This window comes from Neofelis nebulosa, chromosome X (assembly GCF_028018385.1).
Source record: "Neofelis nebulosa isolate mNeoNeb1 chromosome X, mNeoNeb1.pri, whole genome shotgun sequence".
In the NCBI taxonomy this organism is placed as follows: domain Eukaryota; kingdom Metazoa; phylum Chordata; class Mammalia; order Carnivora; family Felidae; genus Neofelis; species Neofelis nebulosa.
The window spans coordinates 66060993-66079016 of record NC_080800.1 but is presented as its reverse complement, the minus strand read 5'-3'; the positions used below and the strand labels follow the sequence as shown (position 1 = coordinate 66079016).

Genomic DNA, 18024 nt, shown 5'->3' with positions numbered 1-18024 from the left:
ATTCTTTATACTTATGAAGGGCTGTTTTGTGACCCAGTATGTGATCTATCTTGGAGAATGTTCAATGTGCACTCAAGAAGAAAGTATATTTTGTTGCTTTGGGATGCAGAGATCTAAATATATCTGTCAAGTCCATGTGATCCAATGTATCATTTAGGGCCCTTGTTTCTTTATTGATCCTGTGTCTAGATGATCTATCCATTGTTGTTAGTGGAGTATTAAAGTTTCCTGCAATTACATCATTCTTATCAATAAAGTTGCTTATATTTGTGATATTTGTTTTATATATTTGGCGGCTCCCATATTTGGCACATAGACATTTATAATTGTTAGCTCTTCCTGATGGATAGACCCTGTAATTATTATATAATGCCCTTCTTCATCTCTTGTTACAGCCTTTAATTTAAAGTCTAGTTTGTCTGATATAAGTATGGCTATTCTACCTTTCTTTTGACTTCCAGTAGCATGATAGATAGTTCTCCATCCCCTCACTTTCAATCTGAAGGTGTCCTCAGGTCTAAAATGAGTCTCTTGTAGACAGAAAATAGATGGGTCTTGTATTTTTATCCATTATGATACCCTATGTCTTTTGGTTGGATCATTTAGTCCATTTACACTCAGAGTTATTTTTGAAAGATATGGGTTTAGAGTCATTGTGATGTCTGTAGGTTTCATGCTTGTAGGGATGTCTCTGGTACCTTGTGGTCCTTGCAACATTTCACTCACAGAATCCCCCTGAGGATCTCTTGTACGGCTGGTTTAATGGTGATGAATTCCTTTAGTTTCTGTTTGTTTGGGAAAACCTTTATCTCTCCTTCTATTCTGAATGACAGACTTGCTGGATAAAGATTTTTGGCTGCATATTTTTTCTGTTCATCACATTGAAGATTTCCTGCCATTCTTTTCTGGCCTGCCAAGTTTCAGTAGATAAATCCATCACTAGTCTTATAGGTCTCCCTTTATATGTTAGAGCATGTTTATCCCTAGCTGCTTTCAGAATTCTCTCTTTATCCTTGTAGTTTGCAAGTTTCACTATGATATGTCATGCAGAAGATCGATTCCAGTTATGTCTGAAGGGAGTTCTCTGTGCCTCTTGGATTTCAATGCCTGTTTCCTTCCCCAGATCAGGGAAGTTCTCAGCTGTGATTTGTTCAAGTACACCTTCAGCCCCTTTCTTTCTCTTCTTCTTCTTCTTCTTCTTCTTCTTCTTCTTCTTCTTCTGGAATTCCTATGATACGGATATTGTTCCATTTGATTTCATCACTTAGTTCTCTAATTCTCCCTTCCTACTCCTGGATTGTTTTTATCTCTCTTCTTCTCAGCTTCCTCTTTTTCCATAATTTTATTTTCTAATTAACCTTCTCTCCTCTGCCTCTTCAATCTGTGCTATGGCTGCCTCCATTTTATTTTGCACCTCATTCATAGCATTTTTTAGCTCCTCATGACTATTTCTTAGTCCCTTGATCTCTGTAACAATAGATTCTCTGCTGTCCTCTATGCTTTTCTCAAGCCCAGGGATTAATTTTATGACTATTATTCTAAATTCTTGTTCTGTTATATTGCTTAAATCCTTTTTGATCAATTTGTTAGCTGTCACTACTTCCTGGAGTTTCTTTTGAGGAGAATTCTTCCATTTTGTCATTTTGGGTAGTGTCTTTGATAGCTCCAAACTGCAGGGCACTTTCCCTGTGCTGTCTGGAATAAATAGTGTTGGTTGGGAGGGCCACAGTCAGACCCAACCAATATCTGCCCCCAGCCAACTGCTGGGGCCACAGTCAAACTGGTGTGTACCTTGTCTTCCCCTTCGCCAGGGGCAGGACTCACTGTGGAGTGGTGTGTCTCATGTCAGGGCTACTTGCACACTGCCAAGCTTGTGGTGCTGCTTCGATGGGATCTGGCCAAGGGTGTATTTGCTGTGGTAGATCTGCAAGGTACAAAGGGGCAAGAGGGGCAGACTTAGCTCACTTTGCAGTTGGTATTCCCCTGTGGGAGGGGCCTTGAAGCACTGGGAGGGAGGCAGGCCCATCTGAGGGATGGATCCACAGAAGTACAGCATTGGGAGTTTGTGGGCATTTGTGCAGTGCAAGCAAGTTTGGTGATGGGAACTGGTTCCCTTTGGAATTTCGGCTGTGGGATAGGAGAGGGAAATGTGCTTGCCAGCACCTTTGTTCCCCAGCCAAGCTGAGCTCTGTCTTCCAGAGCTCAACAAATCTCCCTCCCGGCATTCTCTCACACTCCCCTCTGTCCAAGATCAGAGCTGTTGACTGTTAACATTCCAGATGTTAAGTCCCACTCGCTGTCAGATCTCACGCAGTCTGGCCCCTCCACTTTTGCAATCCAGACTTGGGGGGCTCTGCCATTACCGGTGGGCTGCCCCTCCTCCGCCCTAGTTCCCTCCCACCAGCCCATGTAGCACACACCGCCTCTCTGCCCTTCCTACCCTCTTCCGTGGGCCTCTTGTATATGCTTGGCTCTGGAGAGTCCATTTTGCTAGTCTTCTGGCAGTTTTCTGGGTTATTTAGGCAGATGTGGGTGGAATCCAAGCACTCAGCAGTACAAGGTGAGCCCAGCATCCTCCTATACTGCCATCTTCCCAACTCTCTCTGGCCCCAACTTTGTTCTTTTTCACGATGGTTTTGGGAATTCTGGGCCTCTTGTATTTCCATATTAATTTTAGGATCGTCTTATCAATTATTGCACAAAATCCAGATGATATTTTGGTAAGAATTATGTTGAATCAGATTAATTTGAGGTATACTGCCTTCTTACAAATATTAAGTTTTCCAAACCATAAACATGGAATATCTTTTCATTTATTTAAATCTTTAATTTCTTTCAATAATATTTTGATAATGTATTGTTGATAATATAATCTTTAAAGTAGTTAGTGCTTTGCAGCTTATAAAGATTTTTTTTTTACACACATTAGTTCACTTAATGCTGACAGCCACTATTTAGTATACAGGACAAAGAGAGGGGAGTGACTTGCCAAAAGTTATATAGGGTATCCATAACAGAGCCCAAAGGTAGTTTCCCTGACTAACTTTACTGTTCTTTCCCTACACCATGCCACAAATTCCAAGAATTGGATCAGTTTCTAAGCATTCTTATGTATTTGGATGTTTCCTCACTTCATCCTCCACCCCACCAACGGACAATAACATTGTGATACTTTGAGTATTTTGCTCATTTAAACCTTGAGATCCTGAAATGTTTAAAAGCAAATTTAGTGGTTTTTTTGGCACAGGTGTTTAGATTAATTACATTCAATGATAAGATGATCGAAGCAGGCACTAAGTTTAAGGAGAAACACACTTGATTTATGATGCTATGCAAATGTCAAGCAATTTTTGCATTAATTCCAGTGATTCCATGTATGAGTGGTCCCAGAATTCAGTCACATTCAGGACGTCCATATTCACAGTTGAAATCTCAATGACCTAAGGAAGCTCTATTAATATGGGATGACAATAATAATGTATTTTAATCATACTATTACTTATATCTTATTATAATTATTATTGCAAAAATGACTTTGATCACGAATTTGAAATCTTTTCACATACCATTATTTTACTTCTCTAACTTTCAGGTACCTTCCAAAGCATTTGGTACTGATTTTGGCACAGAGATTACTTGGGATTCTCTCTCTCCCTCTCTCTGCCCTTCCCCCAGTCACTCATGCAGGCACTGTCTCTCTCACAAAATAAATAAACATTTTTTAAAAAAATAAAAAAAAGAAATGTAAGCATAGTTATTTTGTATCTCCTCCTTCATGTTTGGACATTTAATACATATGTAGTTTGTCAAATATTTTATAAAACAAGTAACATGAATTATTGGGGTGTGTGTGTGTGTGTGTGTGTGTTTGCACCCTTTTTTTCCAGAAAGGCATGAAGAGCTGATACACTTACATATTGATTTATGAATAAGTTATGTCTTTTTTGGCTTCACACTTCATGACATTGAGTTTCTTCATATATGAAGGTAGGCACCTTATCTGAGGTTATGCATTCTCCACCTTTAAGAGATGTGTATCAGTGCATAGTTTTAGCGTTTCTCCATTTAGTGCCACAAATCTCACGTAACTAAAAGAATTTAAAGGTTGCCACTGCAAATTCATTGCAGTAGTATTTCTATGTTCCACAGAGCAGATTTAAAGCAAAATAACTACAATGGGATCTTAGACACTGTATCAAACTTTGATTTTCCAGATTATTTTTCATTTAGAAGATCACGTACTATTAAGCATGGGTAATCTTCACTCTGTAGCAAAGATAGTTTTCAAAATTTCCTTAAGGTGAATTTCTGTGCTTGTTTCATGGCTAAAGTTTAAACAACAGCTAACTTCATTTTTTTTTTAATCTAGCTAAAATCCATTAATGAGATGTCATGGTCAAGGACACCACAATTCCCAAATCAAACAAAGACACAGTTTATTATAAAGTAGAGCATTTGCAATTCATTTTACACTAGAAAATTTAGAGTTAAAGGACAGTAATCCTTGCTAATTACTAGAAAATTTAGAGTGAATAGACAGTAATCCTGGCTAATGTGAGCATTTAGTACGCTGACTTATTTAATTGTTTTCCCCTAATATATGATTATCCCATAAAATTCTAATTAAACAATTTTACAGAGGGGGTGCCTGGGTGGCTCAGTTGGTTAATCATCTGAGTTCAACTCATGTCTTGATCTCACTGTTCATGAGTTCCAGCCCTGCATCAGGTTCTCTGCTGTCAGCACAGAGCCCACTTGGAATCCCCTGTCTCTCTCTCTCTCTTTGCCCCTCCCCAACTTATGCACACTCTTTTATTCTCTCTCTCATAAATAAAATGAACCTTTAAAAAACACAATTTTACTGAGAGCCTCTTATCAAAGCAGCACTGTGCTAGGCACTGTTGGTTACATGAATAATTACAACTGATTTTTTAAAATGTTTATTTATTTCTGAGACAGAGAGAGACAACACATGAGTGGGGGAGGGGCAGAGAGAGAGGGAGACACAGAATCCAAAGCAGGCTCCAGGCTCTGAGCTGTCAGCACATAGCCCGACGCGGGGCTCTAACTCACAAACCTGAGATCATGACCTGAGCTGAAGCTGGTCACTCAACCAACTGAGCCACCCAGGCGCCCCTACAACTGATGCTTAATGATGCATTGCCATTAATTAAAGTTATGTACATAACTACCTTTGCCACTCCTAATAACTTGTGAAAAAAAACAGAGGGGGAATCAGTTTTGTAGAAGCCAAAAGAAATATACTGATATATTTAAAGTTACATAGCAATTATGTGGCTTCAAGTACAGGTTTTTGAACTCACAAGTCAGTCCTCTTTCCACTCTGCGTATAGTATAAAATAGAATCCCTGAATTTGGAGACTTTATAATCTAGATTGATAACAGTCAAATAAAAATAGACTAATACAACATTACAACATAAGAATAAGAGCCGTCAAAGGAGGCAGATTGGAGATTAACTTTGAAGGATAAGAGTGAAAAAAAAAAAAGCAATCCCAAAGGAAAATACTGACATACTGGACTTCACACAAATGTGAAATTACTATACATTAAAAAATAACTAAAACAAGTAAATAATGGGCCAGAAAAATATAGTGGCAAATATAACACAAAAATATACTCTTTATAGTCTCTCTAAAGTACCTATAGAAATTAAAACAAAGACATTAAGGTCCAAAATGATAACTGGGAAAAGACTATGAACAATTTGTAAGAGAGGATATAGTGGCAAACATACATACGAAAAATGTTCAACCTTGGTATGACAATGTTTAAAGAAATAGAAAAAAAAACACAACTAAATATTATTTTGAATATTATATAACTTTCTAATTAGGGGATAATACACAAAATTGATGTATGTATAAACCTAGAGCTATCTTAATTTGTATAAGAGCCATAGCAATGTGTATACTCTTTTACTCAAAAACCTCATTTCTAAAAATTCATTCAAATGATGGGGCACCTGGGTGGCTCAGTCGGTTAGGAATCTGACTTCAGCTCAGGTCATGATCTCAAGGTTCATGGGTTTGAGTCCCACATTGGGCTCTGTGCTGACAGCTCAGAGCCTGGAGCATGTTTCAGATTCTGTGTCTCCCTCTCTCTCTGCCCCTCCCCTGCTCGCTCTCTGCCTCTCTCTCAAAAATAAATAAACATTAAAAAAATTAAAAATTCATTCAAAGGAAATCATCCAAATGAAGGGAACTTTTTATGCCTAAAATATTAATCAAAATATTATTTATAATAACAAAAGATTATGGGAGGCAACTCAAGTACCTAATAATAAAGGAAATCATGAGTAAAGTATGATGTATATGTACTACAGATTGTTATAAAACAATTAAAAATAATCTGTATGAAGATGGTTCCAATGGAAAAATATACTTATGGAGAATTGTTAATTGAAAAAATAACATGCCATCTTCTATGAAAATATGCATATAGCATGACTGAAATGGAATATAAAAATAACAACATTAGAAAACTTTGATTCCCCTGAGCCAGGCTGAGTTTTTACTCAGTTTCACGCATGTTACCTCTTAATAATATAGCAACCCTGGGAAGTAAGTACTATTATTTTCCTATTATCCAGATGGGGAAATTGAGACTTAGAGATGTTAACCATTTCAAGGTCACAAAAATTCATAAGTGATGGTACAGGAGAAAGAAGACCTATATTCTCAAAAACAGTAAGTTTTCCATTTAGGGACCAGGGATTTGGGGTTAGCCCCTCTACCCTATCACTCTTCTCATTTCTCAAGTATTTCTTTCATGTTGTACTGTTTCTTTAATTAAAAATTACAAATAAATAATTTAATAAGAAATAAGGCAGTGAATAATTTTTCACCAAATGAATAATTGCTAAAGAAATTCAGAGACAGGTCACTTTAGGCTTAGTGGCTTAGAAGGCTTAAGAAAAAGATGAGATTTGACTGGGAATTGGAAGGATACCTAGAAGTTGCTGAGGTGAAGGGAATAAAGTTGGGTATTCCCAAGGTGTACAAAGACTGACAAAACTTTGTGGTAGCAGTGTTGACCAACCTGTGTTTAGGGAATTGTCAATAAAGCTATTTGGGAGAAAGGATAGGTGTAAGGGAGCTAAAGCTGCCGAAGGGAAGTTAGGGCCAAAGTATGAGGTGATTTTAACTTTAAGACAAAGGACTTTTGCCTTATTGCTGGAAGCAATGGAGCACCACTAAATAAGCTGTATTTTTGAAAGACTGGTGGTATGGAAGAGTCAAAAATGGACAGGAACAGGCAGGGAGAACATTCAAAAGGCTTTCAAAATAAATTAAGAGTAAGCTGGTAACAGGTTGAAGTGAGGATGGCAACAGATGCAAGAGATACTGTTTGACAGGGCTTGGTAGAATATGGTAGCTGATTAGATATAGGGATGAGGAAGAGGGAAAACACTGTTTAATTTCCTAACACTCCTTTTCACAACCCTACCAAAGGACTCAATGCTGTCACCATTCTAATCAAAAGATTATTGCTTTTAGCTCCCTAGTTAATATTTATCAACTTAAGCTAAAGTCCAGCAAATAGAGCAGCTACAGAGACTTTTGCACTGACAAAAAAAGTAAACTAAACACATCTAGATTTATAGGCCCATTTCCTCAATTTGTAAGGGATAAAATTGAGGCCCCAAGAAGGGTCCTGAATGAAGGGTTTGCTGTCTGAGTTTGTCCCAAGGCTTCTTTGTTTGGCAAAATTCATTTTTTTCACAGCAGCGTTTTCCTCTAAAACTTCTAGGTTGTTCACCTCTGATTAGGAGTGGAAATCTGTAGTGTGACTAGAGGGTGACCATTTCTTTAATATGCAGCATGGGACTTAGGGAGTGCCTTTTATGATGAATGAGGTCCTGGTTTCTACTAGAAACATTATTACATAATATATCAGTTTTATGTCAAGTGTTCTGGAAGTTTTTATAGTCTTTCCATTGAATGTGCTAGGGCCCCTTGTCATGAGGTTTTTTATACAAACATAGGGCATTTAAAGGGGCAACACAGTGATTTATAAAACCTTTGTGGATCAGGCATGAAAACCAGAAACACATAAACCAAAAGCATTTACTTCTGTGAAAATTGCTGTTACAACTCAGTAATAAATAGGTGCACAGTCACTGAGTGAAGATTCAAAGAACACCTTTGAATTCAATATGCCAAATTTATGAGATCAATTAATTAAAGTCACAGTAATGAAGCTTTGGAACACACCATCAGTACAAGGCTAATATGACCAGGGCTGCTTCCACATAGTCATTATGCAGCCAGAATGTTCTAATCTAGACAGGAAACATCTGGCTCTGTGAGGGTAAGAAGAGCAAAAGGATGTGGTAGGGTGAGCAGGAGAAGGAGATGAGGGGAAAAAATCCCAGATGTTTTTTAGTGAGCACTTCAGAATGGTTAATATTAAACCGACACTAAATGATGTTTCCAGCACCTGTGCTCATTATAACCCAGAGTAAATTATCACAATGTGATATGTTGGATCCACCTGAAGACCAGACTGCAGATTCTACTGACTGTACCTCACACCTGTTCATTTCTTGTCATCAGCCACCAATGGGTACATTGTGTCTGTCTGTGTGTATTTCTGTATGTGTCTGTGTTTGCCAAGCTAAGAATGTGTCATGTTGGACCAAATGCTATTAAAAATATAGCAAAAAAAAACCCCTCTTTCATACAGATTATAGACTTCCCAAATTCTGATGGAATAAACAAAACAAAAACAACAACAACAAAAATGTCTGGAGGAAGTTCCTGAAAAGTAACACTGGATATGAAATGAGGAAATAATATAGCATTGGCAAAAGCTTTTTAAAATTATTTTTATTTGATTTTTCTGTGCAAAGTGTTTTTGTGGAAGAGGGATATAAGCTTAATTATAAGTAACAGCTGGGTCAGAGAAGACACTAAACACAAGAGGTAGCAAACTATAATAGAAAGAACTGAGGAAACAGACTTCCAGACTCCTTTTGCTGCTGACTGAACTTTGGGCAAGACACCTGTTCACTAGGCAGCTACAGAGGGAATGGAACCCAACTTTTAAGGTCCCATCCAAATCTGATATTTTATGCTTCTATAAGGTCTTGTTCTTTTTTTTTCAGTTTTTGAAAGAACAAATCCTTCAGACATAGCTATGTTGGCAGTGCCCTTTCTGAGGGACCCATTTATAAGGCACAAGTATATTTAGAATAATCTTGTCTTTATATAGACATTAGTTTGTCACGACTTTCAGTTTGAGGTTTGAGTTCTGTGAAATTGGGAAGCTACAGAACTGATTTAGACTTCCAATTCACATCTCTTTCTTCTATCACCCAAATACACCTCTTTAAAGATTATATTGATAAGTATCAGGCAGCTAACAAGGAGCTGGTATGGTAAAGAAGCAGAAGCATCTACTTCCAGATTTTCTAAAAGAAAGTACATACCAGAAAACTGAAAACTCCTCGTTGCTTAGCAAATGCACTCTACAGGTTTAGGACCATAAAACTGTGAGCAGATTTAGCTCTGCTGACTTAGCATAATGGATAGAGTGGAATATAAAGACTAGAGGGCCCAGGCCTGTCATTCAACATTCCAGTTTCTGTTCAAAGAGAATAAACATCAAACATAAGTCACACAAGCAAATACAGAGGACAATAGTTCTGATGGAGAGCTCCTCATCACAACTGCCAAAGCTGTTTAAAATGCAAACAGGGACTGGGAATGAGGCCTGGAGTCTTGTTAGACTCAGTGATTTAAATGGGGCTTGTGTATACAATAAAGAAAGCCTACTCTATGCATTCCCCAGGCAGGCAGTGTGTGGAGGAGGAAAAAAGCCAAGTAGAAGCAAGGCCTGGAAAGGAAAAGGAGGCACATGACGGTTCTTTCTTATGATATGCCTAGAAAGAGGAGAAAGAGGGGGAAACTAAGATTTCATTATGCCTTTAGGCCAACTTTTTTCTCCTAAGACATTACTCTAATTTTCTAATGAATATCAGCGAGTAATCAAGATTTGCTAGGTTGGGTGTAGGGGAAGGGTGGGAAGCTCTGTGTAATGGTTATTATATATAAAGAAAAAAAAGCCACTTTCTGATAAAAATATTATTTCCTAAATGAGTCTCAGATTAAAGAAGGTACATTTATTTTTGCATTTGGCTTGGAGGCTTCAAGGTCAAAAGAAAAACAAGTGTGTTGTATTTTAATAGGACAAAAGTTACTGACGTGAAAAATTCTTTAGTTCCTCTGTCTTGCTATTAAACAGTAGTCTACCAGGAGGTTTAGTCAATTCTCTGAAGTGTTATTTTTTTGTTTGTTTTTTAAGACCAATTTACTAGTTGGAATCTAGTGAAATAGTATTAAGGTAGCCTGGTTGTTATACCTTATCTGATCTTGATTGTGAATAAATGGCATGGTTATACTAGTTGCACATATAAATGTTCCAATAATGCTTTCTAATTCAGCCCTCTTTGGGATTATTATTGTTTTTTTTTCATGCTTCTACCTCCCTAAATGCATAGGTATACACACCATTGCTTTTCTCTCTGCAGATCTCACAACTAGTGGCTGAAGACAAACAAGGTCTGTACTGACACCTTACTCTGGTTTCCTTGATCTGAGAAAGTGAAAGGGTCTGGATTATTTCATAGATTCACTATGAACTTTCCACACTCCTCTGTGTCATCTTGTCCTACCTGCAAAATGGGGAGTTGAAGAGGCAGGAGTGCTATATTTCTGATTTTTATTTATTTATTTATTTCTAGGTTGGGGAGCTGAAGTTACAAAGCAAACAAACGCCAAGAAAGAAAACAAGATGATGAGAGAATAAACCAAGTAACTATAAACAGACTTCTGAGTGTTCTTTAAAGGGAAGGTATTATTATAAAGGTACACAATAGTCATGGACTGTACTTTTGGGACCTGAGTCAGTGCACAGCTGAGGAAGCTTGAGTTGGTGCCAAGTTACAGTTCCTGGCCCCTTCGGGGGAGGCAGGTTCAGGTTTGGGAAAACAAAATCAGACTCAGGGGCTATTGTGGCCTGGACAGAGGCAGAAAGACACAATACAGCAGACTTCCTGTCTTGTTCTTATCTGAGGGTGCAGAGGGTGGGTGGGAGCATGCCTGGAGAGCAGGTGAGGCATGTCAAACCCCAGCTGCCTAAGGGCTCCACCTCCCCTTCTCTTTCCTCTTGGGCAACCCCCACCCCCAACCCAGCATTTGGACCCCCTCCCACTCCTCCCTCAGCCCTTCCCTGGGCCCTCCCACAGTCTCCCACCCAGTTTAGGTCTGCGTCATAAGTATCCCCAAACCTGGGTTTGCAGCTGCTTAAGACAGGCAAGGGAGAAAGTAGGTCCTGTTAGGGCTAGCGCGATTTCTTCTTTTTACAACCTGCAACCCAAGACGCTGATTCCAGCCAAGCCTTACCGCACAGCCCAAAGATACACGATGGTGAAAATAGCCTTCAGTACAGTCACAGCGGTGCAAAAAGAGGAGGCGCGGCAAGACGTGGAGGCTCTTGTAAATCGAACGGTGGGAGCTCAGATCTTGACCCGCAAGGTAGCACTACTGACTCCACCCCAGACTGCCTGCTAGGGTCGGTAAGGTGGAGAGGGGGTGATTTGGAGGGAAGGAAGAGGCAACTGATAGAGGACAAAATGAAAGCTGCCCTCTCCGCTCTGTTAATCTGGTTTACCGGTTCTCCGGTTCCCTCTAGTCAGGCCGCCTTCCCTCTGTAGTGCCCCACGCCCCTTAACATCCCCATGCATCGCACTACTTTCCGTGGGTTCTAGCCCATGTGGTATATCTTGAAGGGATGTTAGAGAGCGTTTGAGGAGAACCCTTGGGACCCAATGTCACCCTTTCCCGGGGAACATGGTGGGGGGGGGTGTGCTGAGGATCACCTATATGCACGTTGTTCAGTGTCCAGCTCCAGGGGTGCATAAAGCATCCGCAGCGATGGAGCAGATACGGTGAGCAAGGGGAAGAGATTTAATTGTTCTTTGTTTGCTTTTGGTATGGATAAAGATCTATGAATTTAAATCTTTCTAGGATTTCTGAATGTTTGCAGGGGTGGGCTGTGGGGCACAGAACAGCTTTGACTCAAAGCTGTATGGGTTGGGACTAGTATGTGTCTGTGTACGCCTGTGTATATTTTCAATTTCTCCCTAGTCATAGCAGTTTTAAGCATTTGGTAAAGGAGCTGTCAAAATTGAGGTTGGTTTTAATTAGAATTTGAGATGTTCACTGCAAGATCCTTGTATGTTTTCAGAGTGGCATTTCCTAAAGGCAGCACTCTTCATCCCTAAAAAGAAATGTTAACGTTTATTTTTTTCTTCTTTTAAGTACTTCCTTTTCGTGATATCCCTTCTACCACCTCCCCCGTAGAGAGATCTGAAGCAGATCCGACCCTGTAATTTAAACTTCTAGCATTGCCAGAAATTGAGGTAGTTTCTCCCCCAAAATGTTAGCCATTATTTATTTAGTCCAATTTCTATTTCCTTTAAAAATCTAACATGGTTCAGTGTTTGGAAACTACTTGTTTTCCTCAGTAAAACCTCAATGTTAAAAGGGACAATTGTATTTCTTTCTTGTTCTACTAAATCTGTGCAGTGTCAGTTTCCAGATCTGTCTTAACTTGTCATCTTCTCTTTTTAAAGTTTTAACTTCTGTGTTCAGAGTGGAGTTTTTAAAAGTACTTTGAGTGAAATGAGAAGCCATGTAGTAAAAACTTATGCACACAATTTGAAATGCTTATGTGCTTATGCAGAGTTTTTATCACAGAAATTTTTAATATTTAACCAAGCAATCAAACTCGCTTTTGGGTATTATACATTTCAGAACTAAAAAGTAAAACTCCCTTGCATTGTGGAAGTTTTGATTAAATGACTTAAGATCAAATATGTAACTGTCCTACTCACTTTGTAAGTGAAACATGGCCAGATTTTTGGGAGGTCTAATGAGATGCCAGTAGTTAAATATAGCCACATAGTAATCCCTTTATTTTTCTCTCACGACCAAAAACTTCATGATTTGTAGTTGGATAGTTAATATGCAAGCAGTACTTCTTCTAGGCCTGTGGTGTGATGAGGAATAAACAAAAATGAACATTAGTACTATGATTATATTTCTTTGTTAGATGTTGGAGAAGCTTCCACAGGATCTTGACCTGGCCACTACAGGACACAGATTTAATAATACTTGGCACATTATATTGTGATGTATTAATCTGCTCATTAGAAACTGAGCACAACTGGGGCGCCTAGGTGGCTCAGTCGGTTAAGCATCCCACTTTGGCTCAGGTCATGATCTTGCGTTTGTGAGTTCTGGCCTTGTGTCGGGCTCTGTGCTGACAGCTGAGAGCCTGGAGCCTGCTTCAGATTCTGTGTCTCCCCTCTCTCTGCCCCTCCCATGCTCATGCTCTGTCTCTCTGTTTCTCAATAATAAATAAATGTTTAAAAAATTAAAAAAAGGAAACTGATCACAACAGAATAGTATGTCAGAGGTTGTGTACGATGACTTTACAATACAGTTTAGAGAGAAATTAGCTATGGTAAATGAGAATCCATGCCATCCTGAGTTCCAGCAAATTTAAATGAAAAAAAAGATCCTTCCTAGAATGGTAGGGAATTTTATTAAATTGAAACTCTAATACATAGACCTTGCTTAATAATAAATGAAATTGCAGTGTAAATTGCTCTTCTCATATTGCAGTGACAAGAAAAAAAAATAAATTCATTGCTTTGAGTATTTCAAATTAAGTCATTTTGTGACTTAGGGGCAAGTCACTTCATCTCTTTGGACCTCAATTTATTTTTTTTAAAGATTCATCTTTTTAATTTTTTAATGTTTATTTATTTTTTTTGAGAGACAGAGACAGAATGCAAGTGGGTTGGGGCAGAGAGAGAGGGAGGCACAGAATCTGAAGCAGACTCCAGGCTCCGAGCTGTCAGCACAGAGCCTGACGTGGGGCTCGAACTCACGAGCTGCGAGATCACGACCTGAGCCGAAGTCAGATGCTCAACCGACTGAGCCACACAGGCGCCCCTGGACCTCAATTTAATCATCTAAAATATAATTGCTAAGTCTCTAGCTCTAGATTACTGTGATTCACAGTCATAATTTATAATTCTGCTATTGTAATGTTAATTTTAGGTTAGTTTTTTGATAGAAATAATGTATAAGTTCTGAAAACTATTGGGACAAGTAACAGCCTTCAAGGTTTATACAGTATTAATGGAAGGTTTCAATTTAAATGAATTTAGCTAAGAAAGTGTGAATACCAAACTTCTTTGAATTTTAAAGAAATATAATTTTTTGACAAGCCATTTACCAAATAATTGTCTCTCCTTATAATCCATGCATCTATTTTCACCAGATTAATTGAAGGTGAATTGGGTGCCATAACCTTTATAGTAGTTGTCATGGAAAAGAGTTAATGTCCTGAAATACTACAAATTATATTTTTATACCAGTCTGAATGATTTACCCACTAATTACAAGAAACAAAGTTCGCTGATATCATTTATTCTATCCTTGCATAATAATACAATGCTGCTTAGAACATATTGTGACATACAAGAATGGGATTGGAGGGGGTTGCCTGGGTGGCTCATTCGGTTAAGCCTCCAACTTCGGTTCAGGTCATGATCTGGCGGTTCTTGTGTTTGCGCCCAATATTAGGCTCTGTGCTGATAGCTCAGAGCCTGAAGCCTGCGTTGAATTCTTTGTCTCCCTCTCTTTCTGCCCTTCCCCTGCTCGTGCTCTGTCTCTCTCTGTCTCAAAAATAAATAAGCATTAAAAAAATAAACAAATAAATAAAAAATAAAAGAATGGGATTGGAGGGTCCCATGGTCCATTACCTTCAGAAGAATACAGTTAATCAGTTACATGTTTGCTTTGGATCTTTCTGGTTCCAATTCCTGAACAAATTATGGATTTAACAGAATTTTATTGTTATATGCACAGCTTTTGCTCCCAGCTATCACAAATCTTGTACTGTAAAATCTAGTGTTTCACCCAGAATTTGGAAAACATTATTACATTCATGAAGTAAATAATTACAGAACAGTGGGTGATATTGAAAAGGCTAATTTCTCACTAAAATTAGGAACATTAAGAAATATATCTCATTTTCAAAATTTTAATTTCTAGAATAGGGAAAAATGACATACATATGTCTTATAGAACTTTTTATATAAAACAAATTTTAAAACTGGCTTTTTGAAAATCATTTAATAAATCAAAATACATTAATTCACCTTTAAATTGGCAAAAAAAGTTGATTTACAAGAGATAGTAAAGCAACATAATTATATTCAAGAAGGTTAGTGATTCTATCACTATAAAAGTCTAAAAATTAACAACTTCCATTTATTTAAAGAGGATAATTTATTCCATAAATGAATTATTTTCAGCTGAATCTAGAAGTGTGTATTTTGAAAAAACTTCATGTCTGCAGTTGGATTTGTAAATGCCAGAAGGAAGGTTAATATAATTGGATGTTTTTACATCTATTAAATATCAGAAGTTATCTGGAAATAATTTTAATCTAGAATGACTTAATAACATCTTTTAAAAATTATCTGGTATTTCAAGAAAGTAAATTATGTACAAAGCAGCTATGTGACTAAAAGTGCAATCTGGTTTTTGTTTTTGATCTTGCTTTTTAATAAACAGGAGCTCCAGTTTGCCACCCAGGAAAAAGAGGGCTCCTCTGGGAGATGCATGCTTACTCTCTTAGGCCTTTCATTCATCTTGGCAGGACTTATTGTTGGTGGAGCCTGCATTTACAAGTACTTCATGCCCAAGGTAATAATAATTATAATCCTTATAATTTGAATTACTAATTGCTATACCTGTAGTAGCAACTTAAGTAAATCTGTGGTGGTCACCAGAGAAATTAAGATTTAGGACAAATTTTCAAATTACCATTCAATTTCTAAAATTAATTTGTCTTCATGGTGACAACTGTAATCAGAAATCCTCAGCTTGACAAACTGTACAATGAATTGATGTGTGAGGAATGATTCAAATGTCATGGTAGTAAGTATTAAAAGTTTTTAATTCTCCCTTTTTGTCTTTTAGAATACCATCTATCATGGAGAGATGTGCTTCTTTGACTCTGAAGACCCTGAAAATTCCCTTCAAGGAGCAAAGCACTACTTCCTGCCTGTGACAGAGGAAGCTGACATCCGTGAAGATGACAACATTGCAATCATTGATGTGCCTGTCCCCAGTTTCTCTGATAGTGATCCTGCAGCAATTATTCACGACTTTGAAAAGGTGGATTTATCACTTCTTTAGGTTTTCCTGATTTTTTTCTTAGTTTATTAGTAAGTATTAAATCTGTTCATAAATGTACATCTTTTTGCAGCAAACCCTTTTTCAATCTTTTGCTATTGAATATACATTAGCAGATTTTAAAAAGATGTAGCTACTTGTTATAATGGTAGTTACAATCTGAAGAATTAATGCTCTTTACATCATAGTTTACTTTTCCCTTTCCCCAACAGGGCATGACTGCTTACCTGGACTTGCTCCTGGGGAACTGTTATCTGATGCCTCTCAATACTTCTATTGTTCTTCCTCCAAAGAATTTGATGGAGTTCTTTGGCAAACTGGCAGTACGTATTTTGGATGTCAAATTTTCATTTCAGCATTTGCTTCCTCATTAAAAACAAATGATTTGAGCCACAACATTCCATATTGTTGAAATAGTTTTCAAATAAAAAGTGTGCTGTAGGGGTGCCTGGGTGGCTCAGTTGGTTAAGCATCCAACTCTTGGTTTCAGCTCAGGGCATGATCTCACAGTTTGTGAGTTCAAGCCCCACATCTGGCTGTACGCTGACAGCGTCGAACCTGCTTGGGATTCTCTCTCCCTCGTTCTCTGCCCTTCCCTCGCTCACACTGTTTCTGTCTCTCGCAAAATAAATAAATAAACCTTAAAAAAGTGTGCTGTCACCCTAAAACTGCTCTAAAAAATAAAGTCTATTAGAAAAAAGTATATGTGCTCTAGGTAAGGATTGAAATGGTGTTTTTAAGTTCTTATTTCAATCTTTTTATAAAAATTTTAGAGTGGCAAATACCTATCTCACACATATGTTGTTCGTGAAGACATGGTTGCTGTAGAGGAGATCTGTGATGTTAGCAACCTCGGCATCTTTATATACCAACTTTGCAACAACCGCAAGTCCTTCCGCCTTCGTAGAAGAGACCTCTTGCTGGGTAGGAAATTTATTCTTTCCTTCAACCTGTGTTATTTAGAAAGTGAAGGAAACTAAAGATGGAGTAGAGTAGAAATGTAGACAGCAAATCTAGATATGTTTTAATTTACATAGAAAGTTAAAAAACCACTTCTTTGTGCATTTTCTCACAGGTTTCAACAAACGTGCCATTGATAAATGCTGGAAGATTAGACACTTCCCCAACGAATTTGTTGTTGAGACCAAGATCTGTCAAGAGTGAGAGGCAACAGGAAAAGAGTATCCTTAGTAATAAGAAGTCAGAGATTTACAATATGACTTCAACATTAAAGTGTGTGGGATACTCATGATATTTACTCATGCATACTCTATTTCTTATACAAAAAAAAAGAAGGAAAATAACTAACCACTGCAAGTTCTTGTCAATTTTTAGTTTAATTGGCATTTCTTTTTGTTTGAAATTTAAATTAAATAATTCTGTGATTTCTTTTCAATTTATAGGGTTTAGACTTCTGAAAGCAGCATGAATATATCAGCTAACATCCTGACAATAAATTCCATCCTTTGTGTGTGGTTTTTTTAAAATAAGTTCTTCACTCAATCACATGGTAGAACATGTTTTAAATTAAAAATATTTAAAATTATTTCTGAATTTTTTTTGTAAAACACATCAAATCTCTTAACATTGTGAAGTTTTATTTTTCATTTGGTATAATTTTCTTGAATATAGAAATTACATATTTTTTATTTCTGTTAGGTACTCTGTAATAGATTTGATTTACATATAAACAAATTCATACACAAGTCAGTTTCACAAA

The 18024-nt window shown here is 37.6% G+C and overlaps 1 protein-coding gene across 2 annotated transcripts; it reads left to right on the top strand.

Annotated features, from left to right (window-relative positions):
• The first annotated feature begins 11238 nt into the window (after positions 1 to 11238).
• Positions 11239 to 17775, top strand: ITM2A (integral membrane protein 2A). 2 transcript variants are annotated; one of them, XM_058713325.1, is made up of 6 exons: positions 11239 to 11534; positions 15681 to 15812; positions 16089 to 16286; positions 16517 to 16627; positions 17078 to 17228; positions 17380 to 17775. In XM_058713325.1, exons 1-6 carry the CDS (start codon positions 11451 to 11453, stop codon positions 17466 to 17468), a joined length of 765 nt encoding a protein of 254 aa, XP_058569308.1. In that variant the 5' UTR covers positions 11239 to 11450; the 3' UTR covers positions 17469 to 17775. The 2 variants fall into 2 exon arrangements, with proteins under 2 accessions (XP_058569308.1, XP_058569306.1); XM_058713323.1 differs by having other exon boundaries at positions 11245 to 11561.
• The last annotated feature ends 249 nt before the right edge of the window (positions 17776 to 18024 follow it).